The sequence below is a fragment of the Hemiscyllium ocellatum genome, chromosome 19, assembly GCF_020745735.1.
Source record: "Hemiscyllium ocellatum isolate sHemOce1 chromosome 19, sHemOce1.pat.X.cur, whole genome shotgun sequence".
Taxonomy (NCBI): Eukaryota; Metazoa; Chordata; class Chondrichthyes; order Orectolobiformes; family Hemiscylliidae; genus Hemiscyllium; species Hemiscyllium ocellatum.
The window spans coordinates 18,790,498-18,813,569 of record NC_083419.1 but is presented as its reverse complement, the minus strand read 5'-3'; the positions used below and the strand labels follow the sequence as shown (position 1 = coordinate 18,813,569).

At 43.6% G+C, this 23,072-nt stretch overlaps 1 protein-coding gene across 1 annotated transcript in view; it reads left to right on the top strand.

The window, feature by feature from the left end:
* The window catches only part of LOC132824887 (CD9 antigen-like), a 31,760-nt gene extending 18,537 nt beyond the window's left edge, over nucleotides 1–13,223 (top strand). Inside the window, exons 4-8 of the mRNA XM_060839726.1 lie at nucleotides 3,607–3,681; nucleotides 5,591–5,689; nucleotides 7,387–7,452; nucleotides 10,091–10,174; nucleotides 10,259–13,223. Of these exons, the coding sequence (XP_060695709.1) occupies nucleotides 3,607–3,681; nucleotides 5,591–5,689; nucleotides 7,387–7,452; nucleotides 10,091–10,174; nucleotides 10,259–10,324 (390 nt within the window). The 3' untranslated portion in view covers nucleotides 10,325–13,223. The remainder of the gene's footprint in view (nucleotides 1–3,606; nucleotides 3,682–5,590; nucleotides 5,690–7,386; nucleotides 7,453–10,090; nucleotides 10,175–10,258) is intronic.
* The last annotated feature ends 9,849 nt before the right edge of the window (nucleotides 13,224–23,072 follow it).

Sequence of the window (23,072 nt, the reverse complement as noted above, 5' to 3'; positions counted from 1 at the left end):
AAGCTAGTGCTTCCTAATAAACCTGTTGGACTAAAACCTAGTGTTGTGTGATTTTTAACTTTGTCCATGCAGCTGAGCTTCATGAACAAGGAGAACTTCCTCCTCCCTGTGTCCTCAGAGGATTGCTCCCATTCACCATCATCCAGAACATCTCCTTGTTGCTTGCTTCAGTTGTGCAGAGTGTAGCACACCAGGATGTTGCAGCACAGACTATCCAGACTGCACTGGACTGTCTATCTGCCCCTCACAAGACCAGTCCAAGCTGTGGAATCACATCTTCAGCAGCCCATCATCTGCTCCACGTGGCCTGTGGTTCCCAGGACTTAGCATAGGACCAGAAGGAGCAAAGGAGCATCTTAGACCTCAGGACAGTCATTAGTGGCACACCCTACAAGACATGCTGCATCCAGATGACAGGTCTCCAACATCCACCTGCATTCAAACTCAGTAGCTTGGTGAAGGTGCCACATTGGCAAAGTGACTAGTCATCATCATTGAGACAGCACTCCAACACTTTGCCAAAGCCAGGCACACATCAAACATTCACGCGTTCAGCACAGACCTTCATTACACTGATATAACAGACAGTGAAACGAAGGTGTGAGGCTTACACAGGACTCTTGGAAGTTGCAATGGTTCCCCTTTATCCAGCATCAGCCTTTGACAGCATCACTGTTGCTAACTCCCATTTCATTGAGATGCCCAGCATAAACGACATGTTGTTAATCAACTCTGAGCAGTATCTGACCCCTAAGGGCCTTCACTCTGGACAGCACAGTAAATGAGTGTTGAATTGATTACACATTCGATGGAGCTGGGACTTGCAAATGGCTGCCTTGTGTATTTGAAACTCCAACGTTCAGCATTCTGTGAATGTTCATTGAGCACTTTCACCATCAAACTGACACCTCTCATAACCTGGGCACTGTACCAGCCATTCTCTCGAGAGAATGCAAAGTGGAAGTGAATGCAGTTTGTGGTGCTCACCATCAGCCCCCTCTCTTTACCAGAAACAACTCCCCTCCCCCAAAAGCCTGCGTGGTCTCTACAACCTTGCACTGGCCCAACAATGCATTCCAAACCATCCAACCATACAGAGACCCATTACATTGAAACCTTCCTCTTCTTCCTGCTCCCTGAAACCTGGCATTACCTCTTAATGATGCACACCCTGTTCCTCTACTCTTGCCCATGTGGAGGGCACAGTGGTGGTTACTACTAGCAACCTCATCTCCTATAGCCTATCATGACCTCTGATTCTTTTCTGCCACCTATCCTCCTACACCTGGACGTCCTCCACTGTCACTAACCTTGCCCCCACTGTCCATAAATGCTCTCCCTCCCTCCTCCCCGCCTTGACTACCCCAACAACATCTGACAGTGATCCCAAGCTGCTCCTAGGGGCTACCCTTTAACCCCTGACCATTGACCGACTTTGATGGGCAGCTCCTGGAAATGACTGACCGGACCCCTGACCATTGTCCTTGCAATTTCCTGACTGACAGTTCACGATCCCCCTGTTCGTGTTGGCTGTACAAGGGCGGCTGATGGAGAGAGAGGACAACAGTTGGGCAAAGCAATGGATGATAGTGAGCTGAGGAGAAAGAAAAGCTGCTCATGGGGGACCACTATTGGGTGAAAAAGGGTTGTATTTGATGACAAGGCCTGGTGTATGGGGTTAGGGTAAGAACATGGGAAAGGTGCTCAGGCCCTAAAAGTATTGAACTCAATATTGAGTCCTGAAGGCTGCAGGGTCCCTGAGTGGAAAATGAAGTGTTGTTCTTCCAATGTGATCGGAGATTCACTGGAGCAAGTCCAAGACAGAGATGTTGGCCAGGAAACACGATGGTGTGTTGAAGTGGCAGGCATCAGGAAGTCCAGGGCTGTTTTTGTAGACAGCCGTGGATGTTCCACAAAGCAGTCGCCCAGTCTGCATTTTGTCTCCCCAGTGTAGAGGTGACTTTCATCACAGCCAACCTATTTTCACCCACTAATGGCCCTCCTTTGGCAGCTTTTCTTTCTCCCCAGCTCACCATTATCCAGCCCTTTGTCTGCCCAACTGTTGTTCTTGCTCCCTGGGCTCTATCTCCATTTACTGTTCATTCCTTCTCTTTGTCCCACCCCATCTCCAGCATATACACTCCCTTCTCCTGTCTACAATCAGTTCTGAAGAACTGGACCAGCAACAATAACTCTGCTCTCCGTCTATTGATGCTGCCAGACCTACTGAGTTTCTCCAGATTTCCAACATCATTTTTTTCTGTTTGATGATTAAACAGTGTTTGAATTGAGGTACTTAATATGCTTAAAGATCGAAAGAAGCAATTAATTTACTTACTTTATTTATTTTTCATGTGATTTGGGCCAGCACCTATTGTCATTTCTAATGATCTTTGAACTGAATGGTTTGCTTGGCCATTTTAGAGGTTCATTTATACTGGTCTAAGCAGCCAAGCAAATGAGCCTTTGAATACTTTTGAGGCACAGGTCAATAAATTCTTGACAAGGTGTTTGGGGATGGGGTGAGTGAAAATGCTAAGTAATCAGATCAGTTGGGCGGTACGGTGGCTCAGTGGTTAGAACTGCAGCCTCACAGTGCCAGGGAGCTGGGTTAGATTCCAGCCTCAGGCAACTGCCGATGTGGAGTTTACACATTCTCCCTGGGTTTCTTCCGGGTGCTCCGGTTTCCTCCCACAGTCCAAAGATTTGCAGGTTAGGTGAATCGGCTATTAAAGTGCCCATAGTGTTCAGGGATGTGTAGTTTAGGTGCTTTAGTCAGTGGAAAGTGTAATAGGATAGGGGGAATGGCTCTGGTTGGGTTACTCTTTGAAGGGTCAGTGTGGACTTATTGTAGGGATTCTATGATTCTCTGAACCATGGTCTTATTGAGTGGCTTAACAGGGAGAAGGGGCAAAATGGTCTCCACATGTTCCTTTGTTAAGGGTCAACGATATTGCTGGGGATCTCGAGGTACATGTAAGCCAGACTGATAAGGATGGGCTATTTCCTTCATTACAAGACATGAGTGAACCATGTGTTTCTTTTTTATAATGACAGTCTTTACGTGGTTGTATGGTTGAGATTAGTTTTCAATTCCAGATTTTATTTCATACAAAGTTAATTCCATTGGCTTCTGTGATGGGAATTGAACCCATATCCCCATAACATTAGCCAGGGCCTCTGGGCTGTGAGCTCACTGACACTACCTTTTCTAATGGGGAGGGGGTTACAATTAAAGGGCCACAGACTTGGAAAGTTGGAGCTTAGCTGTTTAGATAATGTCAGGGAGCACACGACTCAAACAAAGGGAAGTGAAAATTTGGAACAAAGAAAAACCATTGCTGGGGGGGTGATTTAAAATTGTTGAACTGGAAAAGATAGATTTTTGTTGGATAAAGGGATTTAGGGTAACAGACAAATGTAAGTAGAATGAGTTAAGTCATGATCCTATCCAAAGACAGAGTTAGCTTCAGAGATTGGATTCCCTTTGTTCTTAAGTTGCAACCTCAAAGTTTCAGGACCTGTGTCTTAATTACAGTTAAGGAGGTGAAATTAGGCAGCTTGTTATGCTCCTGTAACTCACCATCTATTCTCTTTTCCTTACAGTATCTTGTACTTATTGTGATATTATTCCTGATTGAAATGACCGTTGCAATCTGGGCATTTGCACAAAAAGATGTGGTATGTTTATTTTTGTATTTGAGGCCGCACATTTTATTTTCTATTTTGCTGTTTAGCTGTAAGTCTATGCTACCTGGGAATGAATCCATTTTGCCCAGATAATTGTTAAAAATTTTACCAAAAATGGAGCTCTTGGATCCTCATCCCTGAATGTCAGTATACATAATGTATGAAATGCTGGCGTTTGATTGATGTATTGCTGTTACTAATTCAATCTAAAGATGCCGCAACTACTCATTGAAATGTGAAACACATTTACAAATGGTATCTTAGGTTAACTTATGATTTGTGATGGGAGTTTGCAACTACTTGTAAAAGCTTCTCACCCATTATTCTTTATCTTGTTGATGTCGGGGCTTAATTATCCCAAAACCTCAAAGTTAAAATTCCCATCCCCTCACCCCACTTGACCTCATCCTGATCCATCTCCATTAACTCCTCCAGTCCTTCAACCCTACAAAATCTCTACTCCTCTGACTCTGGGTGTCTTACGTATCCCACTTTCCCTTTGCCTTGCATTGGCCACAATGTCATTAGCTAACTGGATGCCTTGCCTGAACCTTAATTCCTAAATTAATAGAAATTAGATAAACAAGTGGATGATCTGTTTTTAGTGGCGTTGGCTGAGGTATAAAGTTTTTTGTGGAGGCTAGGTCTTGGTTGCTGGTCTTTCAGTTTTATGGCATATTAGATTGGATTACTTATAGTGTGGAAGTAAGTCCCAACAAGTCTATACCGACTCGCCATCCACCCAGACCCATTCCCCTACATTTACCCAACACTATGTGTAATTTAGCATGGCCAATTCACCTGTCCTGTACATTTTTAGACTGTGGGAGGAAACCGGAGCACCCGGAAAAAAACCCACATAGACATGGGGAGAACGTGCAAACTCCACACAGTCAGCCGCCTGAGGTGGGAACTGAACCTGGGTCTCTGGTGCTGTGAGGCAGCAGTGCTAACCACTGTGTCACCGTGCCACCCACAATGATCTGCAATTGATTTTTATGACCAAGTCAATATTAATACCAGGATGAGTTAAGTAAGTAGTTACTCGGGAAAAAGTTGGATTATTGAAAATCTACTGTAATACTCGAATAGCTATTTCAACTGATTCCCTCCAACCACACCACCCACCCCCCACCCCCACACCCCACAACTACCTCACATTCCTTCCCTCCCAACTACACTTTTCCAAGATCCTAACAACACTCCAGAACCTGGTCAGTCACCCAACTCCTCTGCATCCCAGGAAGTAACTCCATCCTCATCGTCCCAGGCCCCAATACCATCTCCCATGCTGCCAGATCAATCACAACCCCCAGGATCCATTGGTGTCCCCTCCTCCCACTCCGTGACCTGGCACAGGAGCCAACAGCCCACTCCATCAGAATACAATATTCCCCTTGCTCCACCAGGACCCAATATCCCTTGCTCCCCCCAAAACCGGACATCACCTGCCCCAATATCTCCTGCCCACTGTGATCTGCTCTCAACTCTCCTCCTCACCCTGGCACCTTACCCACTAGACACCCTACTTACCTGGAACTTTTTATCTCCAACCAGTGCCTTACCCACTTGGCATCCTAACCTTAGAGTTACCTTCCCTTTACTGCACCTTCACAGAACATGGCAACTGACTACTGTGAGAAAAAAGAGACATGGTTTGACTTCCCCTTACTGACGTGCATTGTGAGGGACCTGCCTGATTGGAAGTTCAGTTCCACCTTGCTGAAGGAATCCTATGGGATCTCCTATCGGAAATGTGGAGCTTTCTTGTACCGTAGAAAATGAGGAGTGAAGCAGTCATCTGCATGTGATTGTCATTCCTCGGAACATCTGGTTCAAAGAGTAATCTTTGCTCCAACAGATGAGGTAAATGAAATAATCTTCCCTCGATCCTTTCCAGGTCATTGAGCAGTTGCAGGATGCTTACGCTGGCACCATCGATCTGGACAAACAAGATGATGTAGACTTCAAATGCATGATCAATGCTCTGCATAAAACCGTAGGTTGACTATTTTCTAAAATCGGCATCTCACTGCATGGGGCACTAGCAACACTGCTCCTCATTCCCCCCCTTTCCCTCACACAGGTACCATTACAGTCACGGCTAGTTGGTGACCCTGATTAAAACACTGCTAGAATTTCCAGAACTCAGTGATGATTTCTCACTCTATGCCCTGTCCCATTCCCTATACGTGCTGGAGAAACAGGAGCTTGTTGTGCATCCTTGTGAAACTTCCTGTATAATTTTGGGTCCTTTTTCAGTATTTTTTTCCATATTTTAATAATCCTCTTTAAATTACACCCAAAAGAACCAACACAGAAGTGATGAACCGAATGCTGTTTTGTTTCGGTGAAAGATTCTACTATTTTATCTTTTGTCTTGATCCAGACTTACACCAATGTGTTTCATCATTCACTGCCCTTTTAAGGGTCTTGGCAAGCTGTACAATTATAAGCCCATCAGATGTACAAGCAGAGGCAGGCCATTTTCCCCATTGAGTATGTTCCATCATATAGTGAGATCATAGCTAAACTGATCATCCTCAACATAATGTTTCCATCTCTTCCCCATCTTCATTGATTCCCTCGCTAATTAAATACAGGTTGTTCTGCTATGATGCATGTTTCCTTAATGCAAATTCGCTATAATACGATTGACGAACTGGGGACACTGTTTCTGTAGCGTGAACTTTTAAAGCCTGTATCGGTTATAATGCGATTCTGGACCCATTAGGTTAAATGGTACTGCTATTACATGATTTTCTTACAAAACGGGTTGCATGAGGATGGAACTTCTGCATTATAGCAGAACTGACTGTACTGAATATCTCAGCCATGAATATACTTAAGTATCCACACTCCTCTGTACTAAGAAATCCACAGATTCCCAACCCTCCGAGAGGAGACATTCCTCCTCAAGTCAGTTTTACACGGGCAATTCCTTACTCTGAAATTATGCCCTATGGTCCTCGACTCTTCCTATGAAGGTAAATAACTTCTCCATATCTACTCTGTCAAGCTCCCTAAGAATCCCGTATATTTCAACAAGATCATCTCTCATTTTTTGGCAACTCAAATGGGTACAAGCCAAACTTATTCATGCACTCCTCATAAGACAGTCCATCCATACCTGGAATTCACCTTGTGAACCTTCTCTGGACTGCCCCCAATGTCAGTATATCTTTCCTTAGAAGATTGAACCACAAATGTTCCTGGTTGCATAGGAAGTTCCAACATTCTGGTTCCTGTATAACTCAGAGGGTTAATAATGGCTTCTGGCCTTGCAAGTGACACCATGCCCCAGAAATGAAAAAAGAATAGATCATAATGTCAACAAAGAGTGGAAAGTAGAACAAGGAGTGGGGAGGACATGTCACAAATTGCACCATGCTATATATTTAGTACATTCCTCAACCTGGCCAATTCTCAAAGAATTCCCAGCGGCAATCTGTTAGTTCCTGACAGCAGTTCCAACTGGGAAGTCTAGTCTGTTGTCACGTATTTCAAGTTATCACAGAATTTTCTGACTCAACAGCTCACATCCTGAGCTGGGGTAACTCCCAATGACATTGGGACAATGTTTTGAAGCATCAATACCAATGTGACATTGACTTTGCCAAGTGTAGACGTGGAATTCTCTTTGATGTATGGTATAAATGTTCTATGCTGACTAATAAAAATGTGTTTGGGCTTCAGTTGGACTGCTGTGGTTACAAATCTAAATCAGGCCAAATAAGAGGATGTGACTCTTCCAAATTTAAGGTAAGGTTTAATCCTTAATGGAGTCTTTACTGAAATTGATGGCTATTTTAATAACCCTAGAAACATATTGCTTGCTAACAGCTTTGGTTAATGTGTACTGAAGAGTGGACAAAAATTTAAAGGGAAGAACGCAACAATACACCAACTTATATTTATATTCTGCCTTTAAGGTAATGGAACCTTCAGAGGAGCATTATAAAACAAAGTATGATACTAAGTCATGGAAGGATGTTAATAGGAAAGATGGTGGTGAGCTTAGTCAAGAAATGGTTTTAAGTAATGTCTTAAAGAAAGAGAGTTGGACACCTATAGGGAGGGTATCTCAGAGGGCAGTTAAGAGTCAACCACATTACTGTGGGTTTGGAGTTTTTAAAAATTAAATTCCTTACAGTATGGAAACAGGCCCTTCAGCCCAACATGTCCACACTGACCCTATGAAGAGTAGTGAACCCAGAACCATTCCTCTTCCCTGACTAATGCACCTTTAACTATGGGCAATTTAGCATAGCCAATTCACTTGGCCATCTTTGGGCTGTGAGAGGAAACCAGAGTACCCCACATGGACATAGGGAGAATATGCAAACTTCACACAGACAGTCACCCAAGGCAGGAATTGAACCCGAGTCTGGGATCAAACCCAAGTCCCTGGTGCTGTGACCCTAACCCTAACCCTATCGCAGGTGAGGCAGCACTGCTAACCACTGAACCACCATGCCTGTAGGCCAGCCCATATAAAGATAGCAATTTCCTTCCCATCTTTGAATGTTTTTCCTAATCAGCATTAAATGCTAATCTTAATGAATAGAAATGTTCAGGTCCCGATGATTTATCTTTTGTGCCAATCCTTGTTTGATAGTTTTCACTGCCTTTGCTTTCAAGTCATCATCAGTGTCACGGCCTGGGTTCCAGCTGTTGCAAAAAGCTGATATCCCAGACTGTAGTCTGATTGTGTTCCAAGGAGGGAATAGGTCGTTCAATTCCTGAGAACAGTGATGGAGACGAATGCCTTTGGATGAGGGTGAGGGTGGTGGTGGATAATAGTTAGACTGTAGCATCACTAATGTCAGATGGTATCAGATCACGTGGAACTGGGAGCAGAGGAAAGAATGTTCTCATGGAATCCTGCTGCCCCATGTCTGTGTAAATAGTGCCAATAGTTACGAAATGCTCGCTAGTTTAAACACGAGTGTAGTTTCTAGCCTTCAGCTTTCAAAAGCATGCTGAAGCTGATTGTGATATTTCTACAAGGAGGGGAAGTTAAAAACTGGCCCTAGCTTTATTAAAACAACAATGACCATGCTGGTGGAATCATTAAGTTGCCTGATAATCACTCTCAAATGAATTAGAGTCGCAATTGTGAATGTCTTTGAAGATATGGAAGCAGAAGATATGGAAACATTATTCCAGACAATTTGTGTGACGTGACTCTGGATAATAAATTACAGTCAAATGTGGAACTGAGATTATTGGGTATTGGATCAGAAAAAGATACTGTGACCTCAAGACATCCCAATGGATTTCACAATCAATACAGTACTGTTAGAATTTATATCACTGCTGTCAAGTGGGAAACAGAGCACCTAATTTATGAACAGCAGCTCTCATGAACTGCAGTGAGATAATGAGCACATCAGCAGTTTTTGGTTGTGCTGATGAGGAATAGTTATTGCCCAGGGCATCAGTGATATCTGTCCTCAGGGTTTGACTGTAAAAGGCTAGGCTGACAAGTTCACTGCAGGACTGACTGAGAGCTGCTGGCACCTTTTGGCCAAGACGGTAAATCAAGGCTTCATCTTCCCTCTCAGGTGGATGTATTCCACTATTATGCAGAAAGATAAGTGGAGTTCTCCCTCAAGTCCTGGCCAATGTTTATCCCTCATCATTTAACACAAAGCCTGGTCACCACATGCTGTTTGTGGAAACCAGCTGTCACATTTCCTTCAACAGGGACAACGCTTGAGAAATACTTCAGTAATCAAAAACACTGAATAAAAAATTCTGTCATTTCACCATCTCAGGCTGTGGGGACGAAAGCACAATATTCCTGTATCACCCTATTTCCTTTACAATCCAGGAGACCATACTCTCAGCTCTCTGCATAAAAAAGACATTCTTAATATAGGCAGGTCATTAGCCTGCATTAGAGTGGTGCTGGAAAAGCACAGCAGGTCAGGCAGCATCCGATAAGCAGGAGAATTCTGCAGGATTCCATGAGAACATTGCTGATGAAGGTCTCCCTATCTGAAACGTCGATTATCCTGCTTCTCGGATGCTGCCTGACCTGCTGTGCCTTTCCAACACCACTCTAATCTTGACTCTGATCTCCAGCACCTGCAGTCCTTACTTTTGCTTAGGTCATTAGCCTGACCAGGGCTGGGTTAGAGGTTTGACCAGTTGTTGCTGGTGATGGGTTTCTCCACTCTGCTGCTATTGGATTTCAGTGACCTGTTAATGGCTAATGCAGTATTTAAAGACCAGAATCCTCATCTCCAGCTGGCTGGGAATGGGTAGTGAGCCTTTCAACTGAGAGCTAGGAATAGTGCTAGTAAAACGAGGCCTTACTCCCAAATGATCTATCAAAGTGATGAAATTCAGGAACAATACAAGAGCTAACTCTTACTTTGATATTTTGATCCAGGACTGCCTAGAGCGTATTGAACATATCATCAACTCCAAGCTTCATATTTTTGCAGCAGTTGCCTTTGGTATTGCCCTCATTACGGTAAGGGATATCCTGAGATGGTTCAATTCAAGCTTTTGATTCCATTCTCCTGCCAGTTGCTGATGTCTGTTTGTTATCTTTCAGGTTTTCGGGATAATCTTCACGATTCTGTTGTACCGATCCATCAAGCGATCAGCAGATATAATTTAACAGTCTGAACATTAGACATCAAAATGCCATTCTGAAACAATGCATGTTTGTTTTTTATAAGGCAAATACTATTTTTGGAGCAAAAGAAACCCCAATCATTAATTTCCATTTATCATTTCCAAAATGTGTTAATTTTTTGTTAAAATGTATCTTCATTGAGCAGAGCAGAATTTGAGGGCATTTTCATTCTGTAATTTTAAGTATTGAGTGCCAATGTTTAGACTAATTAAGTTACAGGCCGTGGGCTAGAGGTTGTTGTAATTTAAGACACAAATGAGTCCATCTTGGGCCAGGCCTCCAGCAAACTGGCTGCTGCAAAGGGACAAACTGAAAGGGACAATCAGTGAAGATCTAACATTTGAGCTCAATTTCCCTCCCATCGCTCAATTGTCCCCTTTCGTCCAATTTTACTGACCTGCAGTGAATAGCTCACCTCATCATCCTTCCAGAAATAGGCCCACTCAAATATCTTGCGTCTGCTTTGCTGGTGTGAGTGTGAGCAGTGAATGCCACCTGATGACCATTCAAGAAGGGTGTATGACGACAGCTTGCTTCTATTACAACTTCAAAATAAGGTGTTTCACAGCAGTAGCAAAACTAATTGCTTCAACCTTTGTTACATCATCCACTTCTCACTTTGGACTCAATAAAGTGGGTACCAAACTCTCATTATCAGAGGGTCACAGAGATGTACAGCATGGAAACAGACCCTTCGGTCCAACTCATCCAGGCTGACCAGATAAAACCAACCTAATCCCATTCTGAAACCTATCCCTCTGAACCCTTCCTATTTATCGACCCATCCAGGTGTCTTTTAAGTGCTGTAATTGTACTAACCTCCACCACTTCCTCTGGCAGCTCATTCCATACATGCACCACCCTCTGCATGGAAAAGTTGCCCCTTAGGTCCCATTTATATCTTTCCCCTCCCACCCTAAACCTATGCCCTCTCATTCTGCACTCCCCAACCCCAGGAAAAGACCTTGTCTATTTATCCTATCCATGCCCCTCATGATTTTATAGTAATTTACGAGACCTCTCCACCCCCATCGACACCATGTCAGCTATCCTCAAAGCAATCCAGTTGGTCCCATTCCCCTATTTAGTCCCTTCAATCAATTTTATTTCCTTCAGGTATCCAACCAACTTTTTATCATCACTCCTTCCACAGGCAGTGAGTTCAAAGAGATTAAGTTGCTCTGTAAGAGGTTCGTCCATACGTTCTGTCCCCATCATTTTGCACAAAACTTTAAAACTGTTCATCTCTCAGTCCTCATATTGTCATGGTGACAGTGTTTGCTCATCTACCTTAGCTAAATATGTCTCGCTATTTTTTCCTTGATGTTAGATTCAAGCATTTACCCCATTATAGAGGTTAGCTAACTGGCCTATAGTTACCTGTCTTTCATGTACCTCCTTTTGTAAACATATATCATGTTTGCTGTTTTCTAATCTACTGGAACTGCCTCAGACTCCACTGAATATCCCCCACCATCTCTTTTAGTACCCTGGGATGCATTCCATCAGGGCCAGGAGATTTGTCTACCTTTAGCCCCATTAGTTTGTCCAAAACTACCTCTTTAGAGATAAGGATCCTTTCTCAGTCCTCACCTGCCATTGCCTCCTGGTCAGCAATTACTGACATGTTACTTATATTTTCCACTGTGAAAACCGACACAAAATATCTGTTCAACTCTTCGGCCATTTCCTCATTTCCCATTATTAAGTTGTCTTTTCATCTTCTAAAGGACCAGTGTTTACCTTAGCCACTCTTTTTCATTTTATGTATTTGTCAAAACATTTGCTATTTGAGCTAGATGGCTCTCATAATCTAATCTTACCCTTCTTTATAGCTTTTTTTATGGTTTTCTGTTGACCTTTGGAGATTTGTATAGCTTACTATTTAGTAGGATATTGCATTAGCTTTCAATTTGATACGTCCTTTATTTCCTTAGTTATCCATGGCTGATTATCACTTTTCCTCTAGTCCTTCCATTTTACTCATATATACTTTTGCTGAGCACGGTGAAAAATTGCTTTGAAAGTCCTCCACTGTTCCTCAATTGTCCCACCTTATAATGTTTGCTTCCAGTTTACCTTAGCCAATTCCTTCCTCATCCCATTGTAGCCTCCTCTGTTTACGCACAAGACACAGCTATTGGGTTTGACCTTCTCACCCTCCATCTGTATTTTAAATTCACTGTGATCGCTCCTTCTGAGAGGATTCCTCACCGTGAGATCATTAACTATTCCTGTCTCATTACACAGGATCAGATCTAGGATAGCTTGAGTCATATTGGTCGCAATAAGTTAATTCTGTTCCTCTTTCGACAGGTGCTGCCAGACCTGCTGAAGTTTCTCCAGCATTCTCTCTTTTGATTCTATTCACTACTTGCCTGTCATCCTATTACAGGCAGATTATGACATCCTCACATGCCTCTCCTCCCAGTTTTGTATCAAATCATGGCAGTGGTGAGCAGGTATTCCCGGACCTACATCTGAGAGCTGTAGGTTTGGTGGAAGGCTTCACCTCTCAATGAGACCAGACTGATTCTCCAATACTTGCTATGAACCTACATTCAGAAAGTGCTGGCCCAATAAAACCAATTCCAATAGTTCAAATGTCCTCATTACTGAACATAGTTTTCAGGTTTTATTAATGACGTTCTGTAATTCCATGCCTCCTTGTCAGGAAAATTGCCTGCATTTATAAAATAGAGTGTGTTTAACATGATTAACAGCTTTAACTCACCTCTGGATTAAGGTTGAGTATAATACTGCCTTACGTCATTGGTGAGATAGTGCAGCCTTGTTTGCTATGACTTTGCGCATATTTTAGATTAGCACTTTCAACAACATTAAACAACTATAAATGCGAACAATAAAATCAATAATGATATTCCTTTGTGTTTTATCAATAACAGTGTATTTAAAGCACTCCCAGCTGGTCTGAGTTGGAGTTTTATTCTCCACGTGAAGCTATCTCAATCTCCTCATCTTCTCAGCCTCTCACTATATCCTTTTATTCCTTTCTTCCCCCATGTGTTGTCCTAACTTTCCTTTAAAGAGATCGATGCTACTTACCTTGACCTCTTCCTATGTTAGTGAGTTCTGCATTCTCAACGCACCGTGGATGTAAATAAGACTTACCTTAAGGATAAACTCAGCTTGTTGGCAAAGAGCCTCTGGCTGCAAAGGTTGCAATTTTTCATGCAGTATAACAGCAGCTACACTTCCAAAAGTACTTCATTGGCTACTCAGCGCTTTCAGTTGGCTTGAAATAGCAAAAGGCGCTACAGAAATGCAAGGTTTTATTCTGACTGATCGCTGGAACCAACAGGAAGCTAGGGCCTGTGACATTGGGTACATCAGGAGCCAATAACTGGGACACAGGGCTATAGAAGGCTGACCGTGTAAAGGTTGGGGCTAGGGTGAGTGTGCTCAAGGCAGGAACAGGCAGAGGAGATGGGGGCATCGATTAGAGGCAATACCAATGATTGAAATCCCTACCTTGTTATCACTCTCCCGGTCAGGGCAGAGGGAGAATGATGAGGGAGGTCTAGTTAAAATTGTAAAAGGCACTAGTCAGACAGCGGATGGAATACTTTGAACCATTTTGAGGCCCTTCTCTCAGGAAAGATATACAGCATTGGAGGCAGTCCAGAAAAGGTTCAGTAGAATGATCCTGGGTATGCGGGGGTTATCTTATGAAAAGAGATTGTATAAAAGGGTAAATTCACCATTGTCCTACTCTCTCATCAGAGAGAGAGAGACAGCTGGTAGTGGATTAACCTGAGGGTCACCATGCCTCAGGTAGCAGAGAGGTTGAGAAGGAGCTCTTCAAGGTGACCATAGCCAGTACAGGAACTGGACCCATACTGTTGGCATCACTCTACGTTGCAAACCAACTGCCCAGCTAACTGAGCTAACCGACATATGGGATGTGGGCATTGCTTGCAAGGTCAGTATTTTGGGTTGCCTGTTCCAAATTGTCCCTGAGCTGAGCAGCTTCTCATCTTTTCAGAGGGCAGTTAAGAGTCAAACGCACTGTTGCTGGTCGCACATTAGCTGTAGGTCAGACCAGGTAAGGAGGGCAGTTTCAGTGCTATAAGAACGTATGGGAATGGTACACTGTTTGAAACAGTGGAGAGACCCGGGAAAGAAGAAGGCATACTAAATACATGGTAAACACATGGCAAATGTGAAGTATTCATTTGGTGAAGATTGAGGTTAGGATTGGGCCATTAAGCATTTAACAGCAATGTTTACAGATCTAATCTGGCAGAGAGCGCATCCTGTTTTTTTCTGGTTTTCACAATTGACGCAACATGTGAATTTAATCAGCTTCGCAGCAAACTGAGTTGTGCTGAGATTAAATATTGATGGATTTATAGAAAGCGAGCAAACTAACAATGACAGGATATCGCATCATTTCCTATTGATGGAAAGTCCTTGCACGCACGCTCATAGTCACAGCAGCCGAAAAATGAGAACAATTTGAGTTCTTTGATTGAGACTCTCAGGCCAAAGGCACATCAGAACTTTGCGTGGTTGCACTATGTTAAGAGATCTGGGACAGGGACTGAGAAACAACTAGCTGAATCACGAATAATTAATGAAGTGGAGGTAACGGTGAATCAGACAACGCGTTCTTCCAGTCTGGAACTGGAGTCAGAGCCACTGAGAATATTGAGAGATTGTTTGTGCAAATAAAAATTTTTGTGCTTTAAGGGACAACCTTTTGAGAAACACAGCCTTAGGATGTCTCAAAGGGGTTCACAGCCAATAGAGTCATAGAGTCAAAGAGATGTACAGCATGGAAACAGACCCTTCAGTCCAACCCGTCCATGCTAACCAATCTAGTCTCACCTGCCAGCACCCGGCCCATATCCCTCCAAACCCTTCCCATTCATATACCCATCCAGATGTCTCTTAAATGTTGCAATTGTACCAGCCTCCACCACTTCCTCTGGCAGCTCATTCCATACACGCACCACCTTCTGCGTGAAAAGGTTGCCCTTTAGGTCTCTTTTATATTTTTCCCCTCTCACCTTAAACCTATGCCCTCTAGTTCTGGACTCCCTGACCCCAGGGAAAAGACTTTGTCTATTTATCCTATCCATGCCCCTCATAATTTTGTAAACCTCTATAAGGTCGCCCCTCATCCTCCGACATTCTAAGAAAACAGCCCCAGCCTGTTCAGCCTCTCCTTATAGCTCAAATCCTCCAACCCTGGCAAATTCCTTGTAAATCATTTCTGAACCCTTTTAAGTTTCACAACATCTTTCCGATAGGAAGGAGACCAGAATTGCACTCAATATTCCAAAAGTGGCCTAGCCAATGTCCTGGACAGCCGCAACATGACCTCCCAACTCCTGTACTCAATACTCTGACCAATAAAGGAAAGCATACCAAGTGCCTTCTTCACTATCCTATCTACCTGCGACTCCACTTTCAAGGAGCTATGAACCTGTACTCCAAAGTCTCTTTGTTCAGCAATAGTCCCTAGGATAGAACATAGAACATAGAACATAGAACATAGAAGGATACAGCGCAGTACAGGCCCTTCGGCCCTCGATGTTGCGCCGACCGAATCCTACCTAACCTATACTAGCCCAATAACTTCCAAATGCCTATCCAATGCCCGCTTAAATGAACATAAAGAAGGAGAGTTCACCACTGATACGGGCAGGGCATTCCATGAACTACAACCCGCTGTGTGAAGAATCTACCCCTAACATCTGTCCTATACCTACCACCCCTTAATTTAAAGCTATGTCCCCTAGTAACACCTGACTCCATTAGCGGTAAAAGGTTCTTAGTATCTACCCTATCTAAACCCCTAATCATCTTATACACTTCTATCAGATCTCCCCTAAACCTTCTCTTCTCCAATGAGAACAGCCCCAAGTGCCTCAGCCTTTCCTCATAAGATTTTCCTACCATTCCAGGCAACATCCTGGTAAACCTCCTCTGCACTCGTTCTAAAGCTTCCACATCCTTCCTATAGTATGGCGACCAAAACTGCACACAATACTCCAGATGAGGCCGCACCAAGGTCTTATACAACTGCAACATGACCTCAGGACTCCGGAACTCAATTCCTCTGCCAATAAAGCCCAGTACACCATATGCCTTCCTCACAGCACTATTTACCTGGGTGGCAACTTTCAGAGATCTGTGTACATGGACACCAAGATCCCTCTGCTCATCCACACTACCAAGTAGCCTACCATTAGCCCAGTAATCCATCATCTTGTTATTCCTTAGGATCTTACCATTAAGTGTATAAGTCCTGCTAAGACTTGCTTTCCCAAAATGCAGCACCTTGAATTTATCTGAATTAAAGTCCATCTGCCACTTTTCAGCTCATTGGCCCATCTGGACAGATCCAGGTAATCTGAGGTAACCCTCTTCGCTGTCCACTACACCTCCAATTTTGGTGTCATCTGCAAACTTACTAACTCTACCTCTTATGCTCGCATCCAAATCATTTATGTAAATGACAAAATTAGAGGGCCCAGCACTGATCCTTGTGGCATTCCACTGGTCACAGGCCTCCAGTGTGAAAAACAACCCTCCACCACCACCCTGTCTTCTACCTTTGAGCCAGTTCTGTGTCCAAATGGCTAGTTCTCCCTGTATTCCATGAGATCTACCCTTGCTAATCAATCTCCTATGGGGAACCTTGTGGAACCGAAAATGTGTTGCTGGAAATGCGCAGCACGTCAGGCAGCATCCAAGGAACAGGAGAATCGACGTTTCGGGCATAAGCCCTTCTTCAGGAACCTTGTGGAATGCCTTACTGAAGTCCATATAGATCACATCTACTGCTCTGCCCTCATCAATCCTCTTTGTTACTTCTTCAAAAAAACTCAATCAAGTTTGTGAGACGTGATTTCCCACACACAAAGCCACGTTGACTATCCCTAATCAGTCCTTGCCTTTCCAAATACATGTACATCCTGTCCCTCAGGATTCCCTCCAACAATTTGCCCATCACCGAAGTCAGGTTCACCAGTCTATAGTTCCCTGGCTTGTCTTTACCACCCTTAAACAGTGGCACCATGTTTGCCAACCTCCAGTCTTCCGGCACTTCACCTGTGATTACTGATGATATAAATATCTCAGCAAGAGGCCCAGAAATCCCTTCTCTAGCTTCCCACAGAGTTCTTGGGTACACCTGATCAGGTCCTGGGGATTTATCCACCTTTACCCGTTTCAAGACATCCAGTACTTCCTCCTCTGTAATCTGGACATTTTGTAAGTTGTCACCATCGATTTCCCTACAGTCTATATCTTCCATATCCTTTTCCACAGTAAATACTGATGCAAAATATTCATTTAGTATCTCCCCCATTTTCTGTGGCTCCACATAATGGCCGCCTTGCTGACCTTTGAGGGGCCCTATTCTCTCCCTAGTTACCCTTTTGTCCTTAGCTTATTTGTAAAAACCCTTTGGATTCTCCTTAATTCTATTTGCCAAAGCTATCTCATGTTCCCTTTATGGCCTCCTGATTTCCCTCTTAAGTATACAATGAAGCACTTTGGAAGTGTAGTCACTTGTAGCAATCAATTGGTGCACTGCAAACTCCCATAAACAACAATGTGATAATGATCAAATAACCTGTTTTGATGATAGTGATTACAAATTGATCAGGACAGTAGGATCACTCCCCTGCCCTGTGGCAAAAGAGTGCTGTGGCATCTTTTACCTCAACATGAGTGAGGGCAGGTGGGGCCTCAATTTAACATCTCATCCTAAAACAGCAGCTCTGACAGAATAGTGTCCTTCAGTAATAAACTGGAGGCTCAACTCTGGCATTTGTGGAATCCCACTGCCCCCACGATGAGATTGTTAGTGCTGGGACAGTTCATCAGGGGAGATGGAGGCTGGTGGGGGACTTGCCCACCGTCCCGACACTGCCCCAATTAGTTCTGAGGTGATGAGTACCCTCCTAAGGGCCTCATCTTACCTCCTACTGGTTTTCACCCAGAGGCAGTGTGGGACTGGCCATCTGGGAAACCTGAAAAGTAAATCTGATCGGCGTTGCTTGTGGGTTCCTGATGGAGCAGGTGGAGTGGGGAAGGGATGGCCTCTCATTCACAGGCACACAGTGGGAAGGGAGATGGGGGGCTTACAGATTGCAACCATTCTGACCTTGTTGCTGAACCTCTCGCCCCACCGCCAGCCCACCCCAATCTGTGTAGCCTGTGTATTTCAATGATCTGCGGTTCCTTCTGGGTAGGTTAAGCAACATCCTTTGCCTCCTCAGTGAGTCAGAGAGTCATAGAGACGTACAGCACAGAATAAGGCCATTTGGTCCAACTCGTCCATGCAGACCAGATATCCTAAATTAATCTAGTCCCATTTTGCCAGCATTTGGCCCATATCCCTCTAAACTCTGCCTATTCATATAACAATCCAGGTGCCTTTTAAATGTTATAACTGTACCAGGTTCCACCATTTCTTTGGCAGCTTGTTCCAAACTTGCACCATCCTCTGTGTGAAGATGTTGCCCCATAGGACCCTTTTAAATCTTTCCTCTCTCACCTTACACCTATGCCCACTCTAGTTTTGGACTCCCGTACCTTGAGGAAAAGGCTTCGCTATTCACCCTATCCCTGCCCCTCATGATTTTATAAACTGGCTCACACCAGAATGGATGTTATAAAAGCTAATGGTCTGAAAGGGTTAATGTTGGAGACTACATTAAGCTCCACATAATTTGACAATGCCATGTAATCTTTGGAGGGAATATCTGCAGATTAGATCTGGATCTCAAATGGGATATCTAAGTCTGACAGTTGTCTCAGCAACAATACCTAACCAACTCTCTAATTTTTACCTTTTTGTGTCTACTGTTCATGGAACATGGGTTTCAAAACTGATGGGTATGTTCTTTCTTGTTAGTGATGGTCATTGCCTGGCGATCATGTGGCATGATTTCCTTCCCTTAAGGTCAATGGTGAAGCTGATGGGTTTTTGAAACAATTGGCATTGCTACCATTAAGTTCGATTTTAGTATGCGATTCCATTGAATTCAAATTTCACCATCTGCACGGTTGGATTCAAATCTACATCCCCTGTTCATTAATGTAAGTTGGTGATTACTAAATCAAAGACATTACCACTATACCATCATCTCCCCCTTCTGTCTAAATAAAATGTAGTTTATTGCCAGCTGGAGTTAGCTGCAATTCCATTCAAATAAGCACCTCTTCTTGTTAAGACTCACTAGTGGCTGCTCCTTTTCTACTGTCAATGACCCACAGGCACAACCCCAGAAACAGGAATAGTGGTAGCATTCTGCATCCCACAAGGTGCATCTGTCTTCTTGAGGAAATGCCCATTGTTGTTCAGTGAAAGGCCTGAGTAGCTTTTGATTCGGTCCAGACCTGGGACGTACTGGGAGCTGAGAAAGCTGTCACTGCTTTGTGGAAGGTGAGTGGTTTGCTGTGCACCACAAACAAAAAACTAGACCTTTCTGGGAAGAAGTGAGGAAATAGTCCGACATGAGAAAGCAGAAGAGGTCTGATAGTGTCTCCTGCAAGTGGCATTGACACTGAATCCACTTTTCCTAACCCACCTGCTTTTACATGCCTCTGGAGCAGGTGGAGCTTGTTATTTTGTTCATTCATGTGACGCAGGTGTCACTAGCTAGATCAGCATTTATTGCCTATCTGAAATTACCCAGAGGGCAGTTCAGAGTCAACCACATTGCTCTGGGTCTGGAGTCATGTGTAAGCCAGGCCCAATAAGAATTTCTTTCCCTAAAGAGCGTTAGTGAACCAGATGGGTATTTCCAATAGTCAACAATAGTTTCATTAGACACTTAATTCCAGATTTTTATTGAATTCAAACTTCATCATCTGCCCTGGTGGGACTTGAACCTGGATCCCCAGAGCATTACCTGGATCTCAGGGATTAATACTCTTGCACTAATACCATTAGGCCAAGGCCTCCCCTAACTTGAACTTTGGCCTCCTGATTCAGAGTAGGGATGCTGCAACTGCACCACAAGAGCCATCAAGTGTCAGTTGTTAAGTCAACGTGAGCAGGGTTCACATAACAATGGCTATTGGATGAAATTGGGAGCAGATAAACACATGGAGTCAGTTCAACCAAAGGATAACTCCTCTTTGCCTGAACAGTGTAATACAGTTTTAGGGATGAAATGATCTCCCCTCTCCATCAGCATTCCCATCTGGAGTTGTCCCAGTCTAATCAGCAGAGAACAAGGCTCTCCGTTCACTTAATTGGCTTGTCACATGCTGTTATGATGTAGAAGGAGTGAGAATCTCAGGATGAAACTTAAGCAAAACACTTTGTACCAATTTCAGGCTGCACCTGCCTCTTCCTGAAAATAAAACGTGGCAAACATGGCTCCCAATTTGTAATCTTAACCATAGAGGGAACTGAACACTTCACTGTTGTCTAGACAACTGGAAGAGACAGAATCTACTGCAGTCTGAGCACGTTTTAAGACAGGGTGACTATTATCTTGGCTTTATACAATGTCACTATCATGCTGCATTAGGAATCTACCTTACATCAATAGACAATAGGTGCAGGAGTAGGCCATTCTGCCCTTCAAGCCAGCACCACCACTCATTATGACCATGGCTGATCATCCTCAATCAGTATCCTGTTCCTGCCTTTTCCCCATAACCCTTGATTCCGCTATTCTTAAGAGCTCTATCCATCTCTTTCTTGAAAGTATCCAGAGACTTGGTCTCCACAGCCTTCTGGGGCAGACCATTCCATACACCCACCACTCTCTGGGTAAAGAAGTTTCTCCTCAACTCTGTTCTAAGTGGTCTACCCCTTACTTTTAAACTGTGTTCTCTGGTTCGGGACTCACTCATCAGGGGAAACATGCTTCCTGCCTCCAGAGTGTCCAATCCTTTAATAATCTTATATGTCTTAATCAGATCCCCTCTCAGCCTTCTAAACTCAAGTGTATAGAAGCCCAATCGCACCAATATTTCAGTGTAAGATAGTCCCGCTATTTCGGGAATTGACCTCGTGAACCTTCGCTGTACTCCCTCAATAGCCAGAATATCTTTCCTCAATTGGAGACCAAAACTGTGCACAATATTCCAGGTGCGGTCTCACCAAGGTCCTGCACAGCTGCAGAAGGACCTCTTTGCTTCTATACTCAATTCCTCTTGTTATGAAGGCCAGCATGCTATTAGCTTTCTTCACTGCCTGCTGTACCTGCATGCTTGCTTTCATTGACTGATGTACAAGAACACCTAGATCTCGTTGTATTGCCCCTTTACCTAACTTGACAACATTTAGGTAGTAATCTGCCTTCCTGTTCTTGCCACCATAGTGAATAACCACAATTTATCTGCCATTTATCTGTCCACTCACCTAGCCTGTCCATGGCCCCCCTGTATTCTCCTAACATCCTCCTCACATTTCACCCTGTCACCCAGCTTTGTGTCATCAGCAAATTTGCTAATCTTACTTTTAATACCTTCATCTATATCATTCATGTACATTGTAAAAAGCTGTGGTCCCAGCACTGATCCCTGCGGCACACCACTGGTTACAGCCTGCCATTCGAAAGGGAGCCATTTATCACTATTTGTTTCCTGTCGGCCAACCAATTTTTAATCCATGTCAATATTTTGCCCCTAATACCATGTGCCCTACTTTTTCTCACTAACCTCCTATGTGGGACTTTATCAAAAGCTTTCTGAAAGTCCAGGTATACTACATCCACTGGATCTTCCTTGTCCATCTTCAGAGTTACATCCTCAAAAAATTCCAGAAGATTAATCAAGCATGATTTCCCCTTCATAAATCCATGCTGACTCTGACCTATCCTGTTACTGCTATCTAGATGTGTCGTAATTTCGTCCTTTATTATTGACTCCAGCATTTTTCCCACCACTGAGGTCAAACTAACTGGTCTATAATTCTCTGTTTTCCCTCTCACTCCTTTCTTAAAAAAATGGGACAACATTAGCCATCCTCCAATGTGCAGGAAATGATCCTGAATCTATAGAACATTGGAAAATGATCAATAATGCATCCACAATTTCTAGAGCCACCTCCTTCAGTACCCTGGGATGCAGACCATCAGGTTCCAGGAACTTATCAGCCTTAAGGCCTAACAGTCTCTCCAACACCATTTCCTGCCTAATATAAATTCCCTTCAGTTCAGGTCCTTCAGCCACTATTACATCTGGGAGATTGCCCAATGAAGACAGATCTAAAGTACAAATTCAACTCTTCTGCCATTTCTTTGTTCCCCGTAATAAATTCACCCATTTCTGTCTTCAAGGGCCCAATTTTAGTCTTAACCATTTTTTTTTCTTTTCACATACCAAAAAAAAACCTTTACTATCCTCCTTTATATTTTTGGCCAGTTTATCTTCGTATCTTACTTTTTCTGCTGTTTTGGAAAATGTTGGGGGTGATGCATTCTCGGGTGAACGTAGCACAAACAGCCAAGTTTCTGGTATTGAGCCTGGCTCTAATGCAACGAGGGGTACATCAACTTCCAAGAGATCAATTGCGTGAGGGGATTCTGTAGTCAGAGGTACAGACAGACGTTTCTGTGGCCGGCAGAGAAAAAGCAGAATGGTGTGTTGTTTCCCTGGTGCCAGGATCAAGGATGTCTCAGAGAGGGTGCAGAATGTTCTCACGGGGGGAGAGGGACCAGCAAGAGGTCATTGTCCTCATTGGAACCAACGACATTGGAAGGGAAAAGGTTGAGATTCTGAAGGGAGA